The sequence below is a fragment of the Oncorhynchus tshawytscha genome, unplaced genomic scaffold (genome assembly GCF_018296145.1).
Source record: "Oncorhynchus tshawytscha isolate Ot180627B unplaced genomic scaffold, Otsh_v2.0 Un_contig_7015_pilon_pilon, whole genome shotgun sequence".
Classification (NCBI taxonomy): Eukaryota; Metazoa; Chordata; class Actinopteri; order Salmoniformes; family Salmonidae; genus Oncorhynchus; species Oncorhynchus tshawytscha.
In genome coordinates, this window is record NW_024609765.1 from 254,870 (window position 1) to 276,239 (window position 21,370).

Genomic DNA, 21,370 nt, shown 5'->3' on the forward strand with positions numbered 1-21,370 from the left:
TGTGACCGTTTGAGGTTGTGGACAGGTGTCTTTTATACTGATAACAAGTTCAAACAGGTGCCATTAATACAGGTAACGAGTGGAGGACAGAGGAGCCTCTCAAAGAAGAAGTTACAGGTCTGTGAGAGACAGAAATCTTGCTTGTTTGTAGGTGACCAAATACTTATTTTCCACCATAATTTGCAAATAAATTAATTAAAAATCCTACAATGTGATTTTCTGGATTTTTTTTCTCATTTTGTCTTTCATAGTTGAAGTGTACCTATGATGAAAATTACAGGCCTCCCTCATCTTTTTAAGGGGGAGAACTTGCACAATTGGTGGCTGACTAAATACTTTTTCCCCCACTGTATACCTCCCCTCCCATGCCAAGGTAATCGTTTCCTGTTGATGTCCATGCAGACACTCCAGATGTATTCACGCAACATGCAACAATTTCAACGATTTTACTGAGTTACAGTTCCCAAAAGAAAATCTGTCAATTTTTAAGTAAATAAATTAGGCCTAATCGATGGATTTCACATGACTGGGAATAGAGATACCTTAAAGTAGGAGCGTGGATCAGAAAACCAGTCAGTATCTGGTGTGACCATCATTTGCCTCATGCACCAAGACACATCTCCTTCGCATAGAGTTGATCAGGCTGTTGATTTTGGCCTGTGGAATGTTGTCCCACTCTTTAATTGCTGTGCGAAGTTGCTGGATATTGGTGGGAACTGGAACACGCTGTTGTACACGGCGGATAAATGGCCTCAGGATCTCATCACGGTATCTCTGCATTCAAATTGCCATTGATTAAAATGCAATTGTGTTTGTTGTCTACCTTATGCCTGCCCATACCCCCACTGCCACCATGGGGCACTGTTCACAACGTTGACATCAGCAAACCCCTCGCCCACATGACGCCATACCCTCTGTCTGCCATCTGCCTGGTAAAGTTGCAACCGGGATTCATCTGTGAAGAGTGCACTTCTCCAGCGGGCCAGGGTCCATCGGGGGTGAGCGTTTGCCCACTGAAGTCAGTTACGATGCAGAGCTACAGTCAGGTCAAGACCCTGGTGAGAATGACGAGCACACAGATGATCTTCCCTGAGACGATTTCTGACAGTTTGCGCAGAACTTCTTCAGCTGTGCAAACCCAGTTCCAGCAGCTGTCCGGGTGGTTAGTCTCAGACCATCCCGCAGGAGAAGAAGCCGGATGTGGAGGTCCTGGGCTGGCATGGTTACACGTGGCCTGCGGTTGTGAGGCCGGTTGGACATATTGCCAAATTCTCTAAAACGACATTAACGTGGTTTATGGTAGAGAAATTAACATTAAATTCTCTGGCAACAGTTCTGGTGGACATTCCTGCAGTCAGCATGCCAATTGCACACTCCCTCAAAACTTGAGATATCTGTGGCATTGTGTTGTGTGATAAAACTGCACATTTTAGACTGGCCATTTATTGTCCCCAGCATAAGTTGCACCTGTGTAATGATCATGCTGTTTAATCTTGATATGCCACACCTGTCAGGTAGATGGATTATCTTGGCAAATGAGAAATGCTCACTAACAGGGACGTAAACAAATGTGTGCACAATTTGAGAGAAATAAGCTTTTTGTGTTGTATGTACATTTTCTGTTTTTTTATTTTTTCAGCTCATGAAACATGAGACCAACATTTTAGATTTTTGTTCAGTTTAGATCTGCCTGGATCTCCCTGACTGAATACAGTGCACACCCATAGACCTCTCTATTGGATCTATGCTGATAACTGACTGTTCCTTTGGCTGCCTGTTGAGCATCACACTGATCTCCTGGTGTGTTACCAGATTCAAAAGAGCATCATGTCAGTCAGGACAACAATCGCCCCAGGCAACAAAGGCAGACCTGCTGACAGCAGGCCGGGCCCCTATATACTATATCTCTCCTGCTCCACTGCTTGCTATTCAACAACTAGTTTGCAGCTGTGCTACTGTCGGTCGTTGACCCATTTCTTTCCAGTACCACACCTTTGTTGTGCCCCCTTTGTGTGTGCTTGTGTTTTGGTGAGCTCACACACTGCTCACATGTCCTACTACAATCCACATATCGGATAATTTGATCAAGGTTATTATTGTTGATTATTGAATGGTCTTTTTAGAGAGCCATTACTTTGTGTTAATTGCTTAATTACCATGGTTTGAATAATGTGTTTTTGTTATTTATTCTTTGAAGAAAATATTTGCGTTGACTTTATGCTACATGTCATTGTCCAACCAAAGGGGACTTCCATGAGCTTTGTTAAATCAACCCTGTTAATCTCGTTTTGCCCTAAAAGTTTTGAAGCCGCACTGGGCACTGTACTATGTCCCTCCATATATTTAGCCTGCTCCCCCTTCCCCTCCACCACTCCAGGAGAAATACATGATGTAACCACGGGAGCCAAAGTCGTGATGTCAGATCACCCCACTCGGTTTCCGAGTTCCCCATTGGTCGAATTCTCTGGTTCTACAGACAGAGTCATCACTACGGGCCACACAAGCTTGAACAGTTGTTAGCCCACCCCTGCTTGGCGTTGATTGGCTGTTAAGGACAAGCCCATAATAAACACCCATGCTGTTGTTTTCTCGATTATAAAACGTCATTAATGCATTATATAAGTACAGACCACGAAACAAAACAAATATTAAAAACATGACATTTCCACGTTCAATTGATGTATTTGGCACTTGAAGAAGCTTATTAACTTTGGATATGTATTTCCCCACAGTGTTCATCCTACATTATAGTAGTTTTCAAGAAACACTGCTTTTTATTCTTTGCAATAGCCATGCACAAATGTAAATACCATGGACACTGTATATCGTCCTGGAGTTGCCAGTCAAAAAAAAGGTATGAGACCATGAAGGGGGAGTCAGAATTCACAAGTGGTCGGGGGTTGGCTAGAACAAGTGTCACTCATTAAGCGCTCTGTAACTAGCTGGCTAAGCATGTGGATCCTCAATGAGCACTGTTTAGCGTGAGAAGTGTGCCTCTTGGGCATCAATATGAAGACAGAAGAAGGCACTATTTGACAGATCAATAACAGAGTTTATCTCACTGGAATAATTGCAAATGTAGCTAGATACACAAACATCGATTTAAGTGGAAATCGTAAGTTTTTAGCCACAGTGAGTTAGCTAACCATAACGAGACAGCAAAAATGAACTTGTCTTTTGACGATCAGTCACTGGATAATCTGGATCCAACTATATCCCTAAATGACCCCAGCGATATTGACACGGCTCTGCTCAATGACATTGATGGTAAGAACGTTAAGCTTACTAGTAAACTAGCTAGCAAAACGGACAACTTGAACTTGGTAACGCGTTAGCTATTGTTGTTGCGAATGTTAGCTAGCAAGTGACAGCAATAGCAGCAACACATACATGAAACAGCTTGTACACACTGCGTTACTGAGTGAGGTATCATTAACTACGTATAGGCACCCAGTGAGTAATTTAGAATGATGTACAGCTTAGTTAGCAAGTTAGCTAACTTACATTAGTTATGACCTTAAATCAAATTAACGAGCTATATATTTGACTCAAACAGTAACGTTATGTGGTAGGAGAAGGCTTCCTTCTCTCAGGGTCGAGGAGAATCCTAGCTAACCTTATGGAACTAGCTAGCTAGCTACTGTCTGAGTTCGGTGCTTCTTTTTCTGTTGTTGCTGCTCTCGTTTTTGCGTTTTGGTTCTTATCTAACTCTAGACACATTTATATCTGCTATTTTGCATGTTATTGATAAGTTAAAACAATGTGCATACTACACGAGCTGATAGTTGACTGCTAGCTTGTGTGTGATGAACGGAACAGACGCTAGTTCATGTGCCCCGCCCCCTCCAACTTGTCCTACTGACATCACGACGAGGTTAATGTCGAGCGTTCCCTGTCGGGTTCATTTCAAGAGGTGAAATAAGTCTATAACATGAATCATGATCTGATGGTTGCTTTTTTCCCATCCATATATAATTCATATTTATGTATGAATGAATCATATGTTGCAGTCTTATTAATAAAATGTTAATCGTTTATATTTAAATTAGTTAAGTTATATCGAACCTAGTTACGTTAATGCATCAGTGTATTAAATTGAATGGTGGCTATTAGATTCGTTGGTGATATTAACTAATGTTATTTGTCAGTATAATCAATGGTTGGTTGTTTGCCAACAACTGCTCTGCTGCAGCATCTCACCCTTCATTGATTCCACCCACTACCCTAAAAATTGACCGAGAGTAACCCAGCACTAAATTGTCCCATAGTAACCCCTTCTCATTGAAACCACAAGTGCTTCCTCTCTTTCTATCTTGGGGGCTGGTCTGCATTGCAAGTGTCTGAGGCACTTTCTGATTGGTCGGCAGCGATCACCTCATACAAAACATTGGTTTACAAATCCAGGCTAGTCAGACTGGTGTGCCAGTGCAGACAGAGAGCAAAGGCAGAAGCATGAAGTGTGTTCCGTTATTACTGGACCTAGTCCTTATAACATATGACTATTAGCTTGATGATTTGGTCTAAGATTAAACAAAATGGTCTTTCTCCTTGCCAGGGAACAGCCTCCTCACTGTGCTGCCTGAAAGTCATTTGGGATAGCCTAACCTACAGCCTATTTCTATTGGAAATCCAGAAGCTATAGACAATATTTGTGAGCATCTCTAGCTGATAAAACAAGTATGCTATACAGTGTATTACCCTAAAACAAGGCCTGTTGTATTATTAGAGAATAACGTTTTCAGTGTGAGTAATTAACTTTGCTGCTATTACTCAGTTCCATGTTCTAATGTAAAGTGCTACCATGCCATGTTTACGTGGAGGGTGCAGCATAGCATAGTAAACATCACCCTTTTCATCAACACTCAATTCTTCTTGCGTCTCCATCCTCACCTACTCAGGGTTGTTGTCCTTTTGACAGACCGTGTGCATCATAATGCTGTGAATAGTAGTGAAGTAGCTGCAGGTCTGGGATGGTGTGACTGATCATAGTGTCTATTGTGTTGCCTGTCTCGCTGTGGCCCTTTTGAAGCCCATTAGAGTGGCATAGAGCCAGTCTGCTCTGCTGCAGTGGCCCCATAATAACTGCATTACTGACCAGGACTGAACTGAGCTGGCCCCATTTACTGCCCTGCTCTACTTCTCAGATCAGGGCCCATATCCACAAAGTATCTGAGTATGAGTGCTGTTCTATTATCAGATCTTTTGTGTTCATGATAATCTGATTCATTATTATCAAAACTGATCTTAGATCAGCACCTACTCTGGGACACTTTGAGCCCAGTTCTTGGTTTTTCTAGTGGAGTTAGGGCAGAGATTAAGTGACACATTACCATGTGGTGTGGCGAGAGAGATGGGAGAAATGCTCTGTCAGTCAGTCACCCAGTGGTTCAAGTCTTAATTTAAGCCTTTAGTTGACAATCATGAAACGCTCCGATTGGGTTACAGGGTTTTTATCTCTGCTCCATTCAGAGGCCCAGAAACGTGGTTTGGTCATTGGGAGGCACGCTGATGCACCCATCCCGTTAGTGAGATCATTTACGCCAACATCAGCTGGATTGCAGCGCACCAAATTCAAATTAAATTACTAAAAATATTACATTTTCATGAAATCATAAGTGCAATATAGCAAAACACAGCTTAGCTTGTTGTTAATCCACCTGGCGTGTCAGATTTCAATAAAGCTTTTCGGCGAAAGCTATCCAAGCGTTTATGTAAGAACATCTCTCTGTCGGCAAAATGTTACAAACAGCTAGCCGCCAAGTAGATTGGTCACGAAAGTCAGAAAAGCAATAAATTAAATCGCTTACCTTTGATCTTCGGATGTTTGCACTCACAAGACTCACAGTTACACAATAAATGTTCCTTTTGTTCCATAAAGATTATTTTTATATCCAAAATACCTCCATTTGTTTGGCGCGTTATGTTCAGAAATCCACAGGCGCGAGCGGTCACGACATCGCAGACAAATTCCAAATAGTATCCGTAATGTCCACAGAAACATGTCAAACGTATTTTTTATAATCAATCCTCAGGTTGTTTTTTCAATATATAATCGATAATATATCAACCGGTACTTTAGCTTCGTCAATAGGAGAGACACAATGGCTGCTCCAAACTTTTGTGCAAGCGAAATTCTGGGGACACCCAGCTGACGCGATGTGATCTTTCTCGCTCATTTTTCAAAATAAAAGCCTGAAACTATGTCTAAAGACTGTTCACACCATGGGGAAGCCGTAGGAAAAGGAATCTGGTTGATATCCCTTTAAATGGAGCGAAGGCAGGCTATGGGAACATGGAGCTTTCAAAATAGAAGCCACTTCCTGGTTTGATTTTCCCCAGGTTTTCGCCTGTAATATCAGTTCTGTTATACTCACAGACAATATTTTGACAGTTTTGGAAACTTTAGAGTGTTTTCTATCCTAATCTTACAATTATATGCATATTCTAGAATCTGGGCCTGAGAAATAGGCAGTTAAATTTGGGTATGTTTTTCATCCAAAATCAAAATACTGCCCCCTACACGCAAGAGGTTTTTAAGATGTTCAAAATGAGTGCAGTATGGAGTGAACAAAAGGCTCTGCTGTGTGTGTGTGTACAGCTGTTTGTTCCAGTCTAGCTTTAACACATGATTCAACTAATCACAGTCTTCAACTTAGATTACTTTGTTTTAGTTTTGCCTTATTTGACCCTCTTCTCCTGATTTCTGTGGCAATGTCATGGTTAACAAGGCATCCCCTGTCTCTCTCTGTCTCTGCTTCTCTCAATCTATGGAGTACTCTGACTATATCCCCATCTCTCTTCAGACATGCTGCAGCTCATCAACAACCAGGACATGGTGGAGTTCAACCAGGACATGGCGGGTCTCTTTGACCCCCCTCAGTTCACAGGGGTCACCCCTACCCAGGACCTCCCTGCCCTCAGCCTGCCCCACTCCACCACCTCTCCTCCATCCACCACCTCCTCAATCCTGAGCAGCAGCCCCCACCTTGATGCTCTCCTGGGGCCCCCCATCATCCGCAGTTCCTCCCCCCCAGACAAGGCCTTCCACCCCACCACCTTCCAGCAGTCGCCCCTGGCCCAAGTCACCACCTCCACCCCTGTACCACTACCTAGGCCGCAGCCAGCTCCCCAGCAGGGCTCTCCATCAGCCCAGGCTGCTCAGGGTCTCAGGCAGCCCAAGGTGGACCTGCCCCTGCCGGTCCTCTCCCCCCAGCCCCTGTTCCAGTCCAGCTTCCTCCCCCAGCCTCCTCCCCCATACTGTACCCGGCCAGAGCCCCGTGTTCAGCGCCGCCCCCCAAGCCCTGTTCACCTCTCCTGCCCCCCAGCAGTCCCAGGCCCACACCCAGCAGATACGGATTAACTACAGCACCCAAAATGGCTACAAAGGTGAGGAACAGATTGTCTCCATTCCTCTGTATTAATAGTTGAAATGCTGGTAGTAGATGGATGAGAGTCAGAAAATAAGGCCAAGGGAGCAAACGAATGCAAGGAAATGTAAAACTGAGTCACTCCCCCTAATCCTAACCGCTTCCACGTGGAGATGAAACATAGCTATTTTAATGGTTGTAGGGGTTTCCCCATGGCCCTCCCTGCTCAGCCCTGTCCTGCCAGGTAATGGGAGGGAAGGAGGGACCCCACCATGTGTTGCTAGTAGTAGAGCCACATGGTCGTTAAGATGTCTTATTTATGATGCAGAGCAGGGCCATGCTGTTGTGTCTGGATGAGAGCAGAGCATGACTGGAGGAACAGTTTACACATGCTCACACTCCTACTGTCTCACCCACTCTCACACACACTCTCTCTCTGTCTCTCTCTCAAGGCGAAAGGTAGGGACTGACAATGGAAACTGGTATACAAAGCACAAACACTCACTCCCTGAAGAAAGCCCACTTGGTGTTATGTTATGAGGAGGTAGAGTTGTGTTCTATGGTGCAGTAACAGTAGTAGTTCAGCATGTTTCCAAAGGAGAGTCAGTGGGTTACACAACAACCTCCGCTGACTATCAGTCAAAATCCCAATCTAATACCTGTTGGTCAAAGTGAAGGACCGTCTCTGAGGCTGAGAGAGGGTTTTTGTCTACACTCTCTGAGCCATATTCAGATATACACACCTTGCCCACGTCGCATACCTGTGCAACAGTGTCTCGCTACACTCGCATTAACATCTGCTAACCATGTGTATGTGACAAATAGAATTTGATTTGAAACTACAGTAAGATATCTGCCCCATGCAGCCATGCCCCAGCATTACAAACCTACTGACTCTGTGTAGACCAATGTCTTTACAGCCACCTGTACTGTTATGTTACACACTGCCTGCTACAGTCATCATATCGTATGTTTTCTAGAGGTCAAAGGTAATTCCTACAATGATAATCCATACTGTTATCGGTCAGTGACTCAAGTGTCTTTATAGCTACCAAACTTAGTGTACACTCCCCGCTTCAGCCAGTATCCCATAATGATATCACTCACCAGGGGAAAGGTCATACACTACTAAGCCACGCAAAAAATGTATGTGAACTTTGGCCTCGCCAAAGACTTATGGTGACGACAGTTTATATGGAGTTTTAGTTTTACAGCTTGAACTATTTCAAACACAATTGAGTCCATACTAGCAGGATGTTTTGAACCCAGAAACAAATATTTAAGTACTCCCTCCTTGTTTCAGGCAGTTTTCTTCCGTTTGGTGCCTAATGAATATGACCCTGATTATTTTTCTAGCTGTCAATCATCAAGGAGGCCCCGTCCAGCCCATGGTCAGCCTGTCGTCGTCCCCTTCCGGGGTTCAGCCAATGACCATCCAGGCTCTGACCACCACGGCCCCCCTCCTGACCACCTCAGCAAGCCCCCCAGCTCAGACCATCGCATCACATCACATTCAACAAGTTAGTTTGTTCACCTGGAGTGAGTGCGCGTGTGTGTTATGTTTGATGAGACTCATTAACCCTAAGAATATCAACACACCAGAAAAAAAAATGTTATTCTTTGCATTCAAACCTATTATTGTCCTAGTATTTGTTTCATTTCTAAGTTATTTCACTGGAACAGAACTGCTCCCTCAGGCTTATAGTCTAACCCTCCATCTCTCTCTCTGCCTCTCCCTCACTCTCTCTCGCTCCTCCTCCTCTCAGGTATTGCTCCAGCCCCAGTTTATCAAGGCTGAGTCTCTGCTGCTGACCACCCTGAACCGTGACCCCTGTATGGTCACTACTGTGGCCTCTCCATGCATCACCTCCCTGGCCACCACCACATCCCAGAGCACCCACTCACTGCAGGTAGGACCCACATCCTAGAGAACCCACTCACTGCAGGTAGGAACCACATCCTAGAGAACCCACTCACTGCAGGTAGGAACCACATCCTAGAACACCCACTCACTGCAGGTAGGAACCACATCCCAGAGCACCCACTCACTGCAGGTAGGAACCACATCCCAGAGCACCCACTCACTGCAGGTAGGAACCACATCCCAGAGCACCCACTCACTGCAGGTAGGAACCACATCCTAGAGCACCCACTCACTGCAGGTAGGAACCACATCCTAGAGAGCACCCACTCACTGCAGGTAGGAACCACATCCCAGAGCACCCACTCACTGCAGGTAGGAACCACATCCCAGAGCACCCACTCACTGCAGGTAGGAACCACATCCCAGAGCACCCACTCACTGCAGGTAGGAACCACATCCCAGAGCACCCATTCACCAGGTAGGAACCACATCCAGAGCACCCATTCACTGCAGGTAGGAACCATCACCACAGCCCAGAGCACCCACTCACTGCAGGTAGGAACCACAGCCCAGAGAACCCACTCACTGCAGGTAGGAACCACAGCCCAGAGCACCCACTCACTGCAGGTAGGAACCACAGCCCAGAGCACCCACTCACTGCAGGTAGGAACCACAGCCCAGAGCACCCACTCACTGCAGGTAGGAACCACAGCCCAGAGCACCCACTCACTGCAGGTAGGAACCACCACCACAGCCCAGAGCACCCACTCACTGTAGGTAGGAACCACCACCACAGCCCAGAGCACCCACTCACTGTAGGTAGGAACCACCACCACAGCCCAGAGCACCCACTCACTGTAGGTAGGAACCACCACCACAGCCCAGAGCACCCACTCACTGTAGGTAGGAACCACCACCACAGCCCAGAGCACCCACTCACTCCAGGTAGGAACCACCACCACAGCCCAGAGCACCCACTCACTGCAGGTAGGAACCACCACCACAGCCCAGACCACCCATTCACTCCAGGTAGGAACCACCACCACAGCCCAGACCACCCACTCACTCCAGGTAGGAACCACCACCACAGCCCAGACCACCCACTCACTCCAGGTAGGAACCACCACCACAGCCCAGACCACCCACTCACTCCAGGTAGGAACGAGATGGTAGGAATAGTAATGTCATAAAGTAGTAACAGCATTTATAAATGGTCATTTTCCCGATGAAAAATTGTCTAAAAGTATTTTTATGGTAGTGGAAGAATAGAAAGTATTGTGGTGTATAGGACATTGTGTCAAACATACTGCCTGTTTGAGGGGGAAACAAACTTAATATACTTGATGATGACTAAAACTGAATGGAAACTGTGTAGAAATGGTCTTGGACCTACATTCATACAGTTTCCTCTGTCCAGCTCACTAATGCAAACTTCCAAAAACGATGGATAGAGAACAATTTCTTGCAAATTTTGACGGCAATGGTATCTACCACATTTTCATTGCGGCCCTCTGGACGTCGTTGAAGCCCGAATGAGTTTGACACCCCTGATCTAGATGCTACTTTAGTGATTGTCTTCTTAGAAACAATGTCTCTCCTCCCTCTTTCTTTCTCCCTTTCTCTCTTTCTCTCCCTCTTTCTTTCTCCCTCTCTCTCTTTCTCTCCCTCTTTCTTTCTCCCTCCCTCTCTTTCTGTCCCTCCTTTCTTTCTCAATCCCTCCCTCTCTTTCTGTCCCTCCTTTCTTTCTCAATCCCTCCCTCTCTTTCTGTCCCTCCTTTCTTTCTCAATCCCTCCCTCTCTTTCTGTCCCTCCTTTCTTTCTCAATCCCTCCCTCTCTTTCTGTCCCTCCTTTCTTTCTCAATCCCTCCCTCTCTTTCTGTCCCTCCTTTCTTTCTCAATCCCTCCCTCTCTTTCTGTCCCTCCTTTCTTTCTCAATCCCTCCCTCTCTTTCTGTCCCTCCTTTCTTTCTCAATCCCTCCCTCTCTTTCTGTCCCTCCTTTCTTTCTCAATCCCTCCCTCTCTTTCTGTCCCTCCTTTCTTTCTCAATCCCTCCCTCTCTTTCTGTCCCTCCTTTCTTTCTCAATCCCTCCCTCTCTTTCTGTCCCTCCTTTCTTTCTCAATCCCTCCCTCTCTTTCTGTCCCTCCTTTCTTTCTCAATCCCTCCCTCTCTTTCTGTCCCTCCTTTCTTTCTCAATCCCTCCCTCTCTTTCTGTCCCTCCTTTCTTTCTCAATCCCTCCCTCTCTCTCTCTCTCTCTCCCTCTAGGCTCTGATGAGTGGTGGCACCTTCCTGACCACAGTGCCAGTGATGATGGACTCTGACAAGCTGCCCATCAACCGTATCACAATCAGCAGTAAACCTATGGGCCTGCCCCCCAAGGGCGAGAAGCGCACCGCCCACAACGCCATCGAGAAGCGCTACCGCTCATCCATCAACGACAAGATCCTTGAGCTTAAAGACCTGGTGGCCGGGACTGAGGCCAAGGTATTAATATTGGAAATATATACGTATATAAAAAAAAAATATATATATTTGCATAATATTATTTGCAACATACATTAAGAAGGAGATTCCCATTGAGATACAGTAGAGCTTTCAAAAACTGAATCATCTGACAGAGAAAAGTAACTGGCTGTGTCCAAATACCCATACTAGCGTACTACATTCTGCATACTCATTTAGGCTGATCTAGTTTAAGTCACTCGTCTTTTCCGACTCGAGTGTTTGACAACAGCTGATAATTAGATAAATTGACACGCTGTACCAAAACGAACGAATAGCAGGAGTCCACGCAATCGCATATTAGATGACTCATTTGGAGTACTATTAAAAAAAAATCAAAATACTATACATTATATATTTTTTTGCGTACTGTTTAGTACGCTAGTATGGGTATTGGGACACGGCCACTGTTTTGTTTGTGGATTCCAATGTCAAGACGTTAATGCTGTGTTCGTATTATATCGAAGAAAAGCTCATTGGTTGCATTCAAATGCATACTGTTTATCAGAGGCTCTTAAAATCTTGCATTAAATTTGTATTCACCTTTTTCCATCTGCTAAGCAGCTCAAGTTGTTTTATTCACCTTTTTCTTCTGCTAAGCATCTCAACAAGTTGTTGTATTTACCTTTTTCATCTGCTAAGCAGCTCAACAAGTCAGCAATTCTGAAGAAGGCAATAGACTACATCCGCTACCTGCAGCAGTCCAACCAGAAACTGAAAAAAGAGAACATGGCCCTGAAGATGTCTGCCCAGAAGAACAGTGAGTGGTTATTCTCCTCCCTGCCCTGGCTCTTCTTCTCCTTCTATGCCTGCCCTTTCCTCTCTTCCATCCTCCCTTTATCATGATCCTATTGTTATTCTTTATGAAGAAGAAGGATTCTTCATGGCTAAAGCTTTTAATTGCTTAAAGAAGTGCTTTGTGAAATGCAGTCATTGTCTGATAGCTAGTGCTGGTTGTGCTCGGATCAAGAGCTGGGCCCGTATTCATAAAGCTTCTCAGAGTAGGATGGCTGATCTAGGATCAGGTTCCCCCTGTCCATATAATTGTATTCATTATGATTTAAAGGCTAAACTGATTCTAGATCAGCACTCTGAGACACTTTATGGATACAGATATAGTTGTCATAACAGTGATGAGGTTGGCCTGAACTATTGTGAGGTTGATCCTTTCTTTCTCTACCTCCCTCCTCTCTTTTCTCCTCCTCTCTCCCTCCTCTCCAGAGTCTCTGAAGGACCTGGTTGCCATGGAGGTGGATGGCCCACAGACGGACGTAAAGAGCGAGCTACCCACCCCGCCACCATCCGACGTGGGCTCTCCCACCTCCTACTCCCACTGTGGCAGCGACTCAGAACCCGACAGCCCCATGGGGGAGGACAGCAAGGTGGGTTTCACAACCTGAGACGTGAAACCTCACTGAAAAGCATTGAGTGGAGCCAGTCAGGATACTGGATGTTACCCGTAACTAGGGTTGAACTTTTTGGGGAATATTCAGAGGTGGGAACTTTCTGTGGGAGTTAACGGGAATATATGGGAATTAATATTAATACCATTTAAATGTAGATGTTTTTTGCATTGGATATATTTACCATATCATATGGAGACATAAACATAAACCTTTTACCTTATCATAAGTAGACATAATTGCAAATGATTAAATCCTTCCAATAGAAAAAACAACAACGATTTAGTTACTAATTTAACTTTAATTAAATTAGTTGACTCTTCACATGGGATGATTTCACTGAACAACAAAAAGGGAATATTGAATGATTCCCAATGATCCATGGCATCTCCCAAAAATGTTTTCAACATACATCTGTAAAATGATAGTCTAGAAACTAAAGCCTTGGTTGTCTTCCTCTCAAGCTTCCATGTCTTCTCCCTGGACCTCCTCAATGTCCACCTCTTGAACATCAGACTCTGAGGCCTCATCTTCACTATCACTTTCTAACCTTGTTGAGGATGGCTCGTTGTCAGACTCAAAAAGGGGAAAAGAACCTCAGATCCACAAAGTGCCTTCCACCAGGTGGCTGATGAGATATGTTGGCACGACTGCCATATTGCATCTCCATCCCAAAGCTCTTGCTTGGAAGTGTACTTCGACAGACTGCCAAGAACCTTGCCCACATCCAGGCCAAGGTGGCGAGACACGGTAGTGATGACACCATAGGCCTTGTTGATCTCTGCACCAGACAGGATGCTCTTGCCAGCATACTTGGGGTCCAACATGTACACTGCAGCGTGTATGGGCTTCAGGAAGAAGTCTTCATGTTTTTTGATGTATTTCAAAACTACAGTTTCCTCTGCTTGGAGCAACAGTGAAGTGGGCATTGCAATACGGATTTCTTCTCTTACATCTGCATCTGCGAGTCTGAACATCAGACAGGATGGCATTGTCTCCCTCAATCAGTGCAATGGCTACTGCTATAGGTTTCAGGCTGCTTACCACTCTCTCCCAAAATACATCATCCACGAGGATGATGGGTCTGTCCATATCGGCAGACTGTTTCTTGGAGAGACTCCTTCCCCTCCAGGACACTGTCAAACATGATGACAACACCAACCCACCAGGTGTTGCTGGGCAGCTTCAATGTGGTGCTCTTATTCTTCTCACTTTGCTTGGTGAGGTAGATTGCTGCTATAACTTGATGACCCTTCACATACCTAATCATTTCCTTGGCTCTCTTGTAGAGTGTATCCATTGTTTTCAGTTCCATGATGTCCTTGAGGAGCAGATTCAATGCATGAGCAGCACAGCCAATGGGTGTGATGTGAGGGTAGGACTCCTCCACTTTAGACCAAGCAACCTTCATGTTCGCAGCATTGTCTGTTACCAGTACAAATACCTTCTGTGGTCCAAGGTCATTGACTGTCTTCAGTTTATCTGCAATGAAGAGACCGGTGTGTCTGTTGTCCCTTGTGTCTGTGCTCTTGTAGAATACTGGTTGAGGGGTGGAGATGATGTAGTTAATTATTCCTTGCCCACGAACATTTGACAACCCATCAGAGTTGATTGCAATACAGACTGCTTTCTCTATGATTTGCTTGACCTTCACTTGAACTCTGGTGAACTCTGCATCCAGCAAATGAGTAGATAAAGCATATCTGGTTGGAGGGGTGTATACTGGGCGAAATCTCTTCCAATACACATTGCCTGTGAGCATCATAGGTGAACCAGTTGCATACACAGCTCGAGCAAGACATTCATCAGCATTTCTTTGACTACGTTCCTCCATTGAGTTAAAAAAACTTCTGATTCCAGGAGGACCATGAGCTATTGCTATCGATAAGATGTCTGATTCATCATTTTCACCTTGAATAGAAGTAGAGGGACTTTTGTCAGAGGTTGCTTGTTGTGAGCGCTGAGGGAACTTTATGCACTTGGCCAGATGATTCTGCATCGTTGTTGCATTCTGCACGTATGATTTGACACAGTATTTGCAAATGTACACAGCTTTTCCTTCTACATTAGCTGCAGGGAAATGTCTCCACACATCAGATAGTGCCCGTGGCATTTTCCTGTAAAGATGAGAAAAAATACAATTCCATGTAAAGGTCAATGGTTAAGCAGTTAGATTAAACAACTCCTTTGTAAGATAAATGTTTTAAAATGAAACATGAATGGAAACAGGTGAAATAACACTCCTCAGTTAGCATGCTCAAGCAATTAAAACCAACATGGTAGCAGAAACTAACTAGCATAAATTGTTAACAAGTTATAAATTATTTAAACACACTTTGCTGTAGGCTACTATTTACTAGTTAACCAGAAAGCATGTAGTCCTTGGCTCAGACAGTGTAGTAGTGTGGGCTCAATAGCATCTCATTAGAGTGCAAGATCTTGAGAATTAGCTGTATATCTGATGGAAGAGTGCACTGCACATGTGATGGATGAATTCACTGTCCATGCAGAGGGTTGGAATTCCATTGAATTGGGGATAGTTTATCCAAAATATGCCACAGACCTAGAATTGCCTTGTTTGTACCACAAAAAAGGTTCACTGTTATAAGCTAACATTTTTGATGAATTTAAGCAGAATTCCCCAAATTTCAGGGCTTAACTTCCCATGGAAAATTTCCGTAAATTTCCCGGAAAGTTTCAGACCCATTGCAACCCAACCCATAACTAATGCTTCTCGTGACTTTAAGAAAGGAGCTTGAAAGATGTTGGACTTCTCAGCTATAGTTACCTAGAATAGAACGCTATGAAAGGAAATTCTCTAGCAACATACATCCTGTAGCAACAAGGCTGGAGACAAACTTAAACAGAGAAGCTAAACCGTTGTTTTGTTCAATGGCTAACCATTGGTGTCTCCAATTATCATGGAAGGTAAACTTACGATAATAAGTTACAGTTCTTAGTTCTAACTCCCTGATTACAATTCTAGTTCCAGTTCCATCTCTGCCTCTTGCTTTAGTTCTATTTCTAACCCTGACTCCTTGTGTTCTGTCCTCTCCCGTCCAGCCGGCGGTCAATCTGATGGAGACGTCCTCGTCCACTCCGGGCAGTGCTGGCATGCTGGACCGCTCCCGCATGGCGCTGTGCACATTCACCTTCCTCTTCCTCTCCCTCAATCCCCTGGCTGCCATGCTGTGTGGAGGGATGGGCTCCAGCACCACCGCTAACAACCAAGCAGTGCATCCTGGGACAGGCAGGATCATGCTGGGCCTAGACAACGCAGGTATGGAGGGAGGGAGGGAAAGAGGGAGGGTGGCGGAGGTGTGTATCTTACTCCTAGTGAGTTCATCTAATACTCCCATGTGTATTTTCTTGTAAGTCCATCTCCTCTTTGTCTGTGTGTGTGTTTGCACGTCTCAAACTCGTTATGTGTTGTTGTATCTCCAAAAGTCATTCTGTATGGGTGTCTCCAAAAGTCATCCTCTCTCTGTGTTCTCCTCCTAGCTGACTCGTGGGGCTGGATGGACTGGGTGCTACCCACTCTGTTGGTGTGGCTGCTGAATGGTGTGCTGGTGGCTGGGGTTCTGGTCAGAGTGTTGGTCTATGGAGAGCCAGTCACCAGGCCCCACTCTGGATCCTCCGTGCTGTTCTGGAGGCACCGCAAGCAGGCAGACCTCGACCTGGCACGGGTGAGAATATGGAGAATGTGATTTCGTCAAAATGGCATCCTATTCCCTATATAGTGCACTATGTAGGGAATAGGGTGTATGGTGTTCACTCACTGCTGTACAGTGGTTCTTCCTTTAAAAGTTACAAGCTTATGCTGCGACCATTAGTGCTAGATGGTGGCATTCTGTCATTGCGCCACACTATCACAAGGCGGAGTTAGAACGCTGATCTATCGATAGTCTAAACTGTGGCACAAATTGACTGTCTTTTCTTAAATTAATGGAAGTGTTTTCAGTCAGAGTCTCCTCTGGCACTAGAGTCCTGCATCAGGCAACAACAAAAAAACTGTCGCTGTGTGCCTGGAGTTAAGCGAGAACTTGGGTAAATGAGGGAATTACACTTGACATGTGGACTGACGATTTTCCCAAAAATAGGCACGCTGGGCTTTTGGTTTCTCTCACACTAAAAACAGAAATAAATCATTCTAAATAACAAAACTGGCTTTATTTACAAATTATTAAGAATGTCTCACCCCATGTTCAAGAATGGCCTTTTTCCCTTTATTCAGATTATAACCTCTCACTTTCAATTATTTGAAAACAAAATCATCTCTAAAATATCATATTGTGGTTAAACTCAAATATTCTAATAGAAAAAAAAAAACTTTATTAATTGGAACTTTTATCAAGTGGAAGTGGGTAAAAGTAAGGAACATGTCTGTCGGCCCTGCATTAACCTCAAGTGACACCCCATCCCGTGAACGGGACCGTTATCATCATCTGACAGTAATTAGCATAACGCAACGGACATCAATATTCCTAGAAAATATTTCTATTCATGAAAATCACAAATGAAATATATTGAGACACAGCTTAGCCCTTTTAATCACCCTGTCATCTCAGATTTTCAAAATATACTTTACAGCCAAAGCAAGACAAGCATTTGTGTAAGTTTATCGATAGCATAGCATTTTGTCCAGCTAGCAGCAGGTAACTTGGTCACGGAAATCAGAAAAGCAATCAAATTAAATCGTTTACCTTTGAGCTTCGGATGTTTTCACTCACGAGACTCCCAGTTAGATAGCCAATGTTCTTTATAGTATATATTTAAAAAAATATTTTTTATACTTTATATTATTTTTGTAGGCGAAATAGCTCCGTTTTTTTCTTCACGTTTGGCTGAGAAATCGCCCGGAAATTGCAGTCAGGAAAACGGCGAAAAATATTCCAAATTAGCTCCATAATATCGACAGAAACATGGCAAAGGTTGTTTATAATCAATCCTCAAGATGTTTTTCAAATATCTATTCGATAATATATCAACTGGGACTGGTGGCTTCTTAGTAGGAGAGAGAGAAACAATGGCCGCATTTGTCCTTTACGCACCAAACACTATGAGAGACTTCAGCTGACCACTGACGCAATGTTGACGTTCAGGCTCATTTTTCAAAATAAAAGCCTGAAACTATGTATTGTGACACTAGACACATTAGGGAAGCCATAGAAAAAGTAATCTGGTTGATAGCCCATTCACTGCTCAATAGGGACGCATAGGAACGCAGAGCCTTCTAAATAAGAGTCCCTTCCTGTTTGGATTTTTCTCAGGCTTTCGCCTGCAACAGCTGTCAATTATATGCATATTCTAGCATCTTGTCCTGATAAAATATCCCGTTTACTACGGGAACATTATTTTTCCAAAAATGAAAATACTGCCCCCTAGTCACAATTTAAAGACCAAAATTGGTAAAAGAAAATTGTGATAAATAAAAATATATACCGGTTTCATTTAAGGACCAAAAAAATGCCAGCTGTGCCATATAGATTGTAAAATAGTTGGGAAGAGATAAACATAGTGTTTTTTTAATGGTAACTGTGTTCATAAAAAAACTATGACATAGTGACCAGAGAGAACAGACGAAATTGACAGTTTTCATCAAACCAGCTTCTTTCAATGGTGCCACACGTTCCAGGGTTAGGACTGTAACCACCAGAGGACTTGAAAACAATGTTTCCATAACCTACTGCAGGCCTGAAACCTAAGGGTTTAACCTTCTGAATTAATGATTATATTGAAGATAGAAGCCGCCTCTTAATGAGTACCGAGAGCCCATCTGTTATCCAACGATTATTATTGTTACTATTAACCCTGCATTATAGTTCTATAAAAGCCCCTTAGATAACATGTTTTCCAACACTTGTTTTTCACAAGGGCTATTAGCAGGACAATAGACATGATGTGGTCCCAAAAACACCTCTCTGACATAGGGTCCAACATATCTCTTGATGTCATTGAATGTCTCGCCAGCTTTGATCCATGCCTGGCCTGCAGCACGCAAAGTTCTTTGTTTGTCAGACGAATCATTGGGTCAAAACAAGAGAACACACATGGTTAATGTTCTGAGGAAGAAAAAAATAAATAATAATAGTGTCTTACAGAGCCTTTCCGTAAGTTCACTCCAGTTTCTTCAACTGTCTTCTGACTGTGATTAGAGCGATGTTGATGTTGTGCCATGATGCCAGCACATTCCAGACTGCCTTTGCCGATCGCTCATCATCTTCAACCATCAGTGAGTCGATGGCTTGAATAGTCTCACTGGAAATGGAATACAATGTCAAAATGTGCAGCATACAGTAAATACCGAATTTAAAACCGTTTTGTAAGAACATAGTACACGGGATTGAATAAGAAATGTAGCTTAATTCACTGGTCACGTTGTACAGTGCCATATTTTCCTCATGGAAACGCAGAGGCTTTTGTTTTCCTTGGAATAGACACACCATAATATTAATCAAATGAATTAAGCTACATTTCTTATTCAATCCCGTGTACTATGTTCTTACAAAACGGTTTTAAATTCGGTAGTACAGACCATTATTAAAAACAGTCAAATGCTTCTCAAAGATGCCCTCTGGTGGTCAAACTAGCAGTAACTAGCATTAATGGCAACAATGGCTGACACTTAAATAACGTGTCATAGAATTCTGCGGCAGCCCGCAAGCTGTGCTGCAGTGCAACGCAACTTTTAGGAAGAACCACTCTATAATGTAGATAGAAACGGGGCAATCCAAGAGGTTGCTATAAAATGAATGTCAAAACAGTTTTCTTTGCCCTATGTCATTATAAATTACACAGAATGAATCATTAGATTGTTCTCTACAATATTATAACCTTAATAAACTTGTACTTTACACGGTTGACAAATGTAATGTTAATTTGCTGTGACCATTTAGACTACACCGCTGTAGGTTGTATCTCTTTCAAATTTGGTGTTGTGAGAGTTACTTACCCACCTCTCTCCCTCCCCCAATAGGGAGACTTTGCCCAGGCCAGTCAGAACCTATGGACCTGCCTCAAGGCTCTGGGTCGCCCCTTACCCACCTCTCAGTTGGACCTGGCCTGTGCCGCCCTGTGGGCCCTGCTCCGCCTCTGCCTCCAGCGACTAGGGGTGGGTCGCTGGTTGGCTGCCAGGGCTGGGGGGCTCCGCGCCAGGGGGCTCCGGGAGGATGCTCGCATGAGCAGCCGCGACGCTGCCCTGGTCTACCACCGCCTGCACCAGCTGCACATGACCGGTAGGTGGAAATTGGAAATGGGACTTGACCTGTGGCTCAAATGCTAAGGGTAAGGCTAACCTTGTCTACCTTGTCAATGTTATCAGCTAGTTGATTGATATGATTTAAGTGTCATACACCTACCGGTACCCAGCCCACATGGGCTTACAAGACACTACAGAACAAAATAACATTTTACAAATGATATGCATACAGTGATCATTGCCGGTACAGCTACCATCTAGCCGCGCTACACAACCGGCTACCATCTAGCCGCGCTACACAACCGGCTACCATCTAGCCGCGCTACACAACCGGCTACCATCTAGCCGCTACACAACCGGCTACCATCTAGCCGCCCTACACAACCGGCTACCATCTAGCCGCCCTACCACAACCGGCTACCGGCTACCATCTAGCCGCCCTACACAACCGGCTACCATCTAGCCGCCCTACACAACCGGCTACCATCTAGCCGCCCTACACAACCGGCTACCCGGCTACCATCTACCAGCCGCCCTACACAACCGGCTACCATCTAGCCGCCCTACACAACCGGCTACCATCTAGCCGCCCTACACAACCGGCTACCATCTAGCCGCCCTACACAACCGGCTACCATCTAGCCGCCCTACACAACCGGCTACCATCTAGCCGCCCTACACAACCGGCTACCATCTAGCCGCCCTACACAACCGGCTACCATCTAGCCGCCCTACACAACCGGCTACCATCTAGCCGCGCTACACAACCGGCTACCATCTAGCCGCGCTACACAACCGGCTACCATCTAGCCGCGCTACACAACCGGCTACCATCTAGCCGCGCTACACAACCGGCTACCATCTAGCCGCGCTACACAACTGGCTACCATCTAGCCGCGCTACACAACCGGCTACCATCTAGCCGCGCTACACAACCGGCTACCATCTAGCCGCGCTACACCAACAATACATTTCTCCTTCTCCTCCAGGCATTATGAACAAACTGAGCAATCTCAAACATGCCCTGTTAAGCTCCG

General features: G+C 44.7%; 1 protein-coding gene across 1 annotated transcript in view; it reads left to right on the forward strand.

Moving 5' to 3' along the window:
* The first annotated feature begins 2,935 nt into the window (after positions 1–2,935).
* srebf1 (sterol regulatory element binding transcription factor 1) overlaps positions 2,936–21,370 on the forward strand; it is a 31,263-nt gene continuing 12,828 nt past the window's right edge. Inside the window, 12 exon segments of the mRNA XM_042317752.1 lie at positions 2,936–3,267; positions 6,804–7,202; positions 7,205–7,246; positions 7,249–7,386; positions 8,724–8,887; positions 9,134–9,277; positions 11,496–11,714; positions 12,378–12,492; positions 12,954–13,114; positions 16,199–16,415; positions 16,637–16,821; positions 20,112–20,370. Of these exon segments, the coding sequence (XP_042173686.1) occupies positions 3,165–3,267; positions 6,804–7,202; positions 7,205–7,246; positions 7,249–7,386; positions 8,724–8,887; positions 9,134–9,277; positions 11,496–11,714; positions 12,378–12,492; positions 12,954–13,114; positions 16,199–16,415; positions 16,637–16,821; positions 20,112–20,370 (2,146 nt within the window). The 5' untranslated portion in view covers positions 2,936–3,164.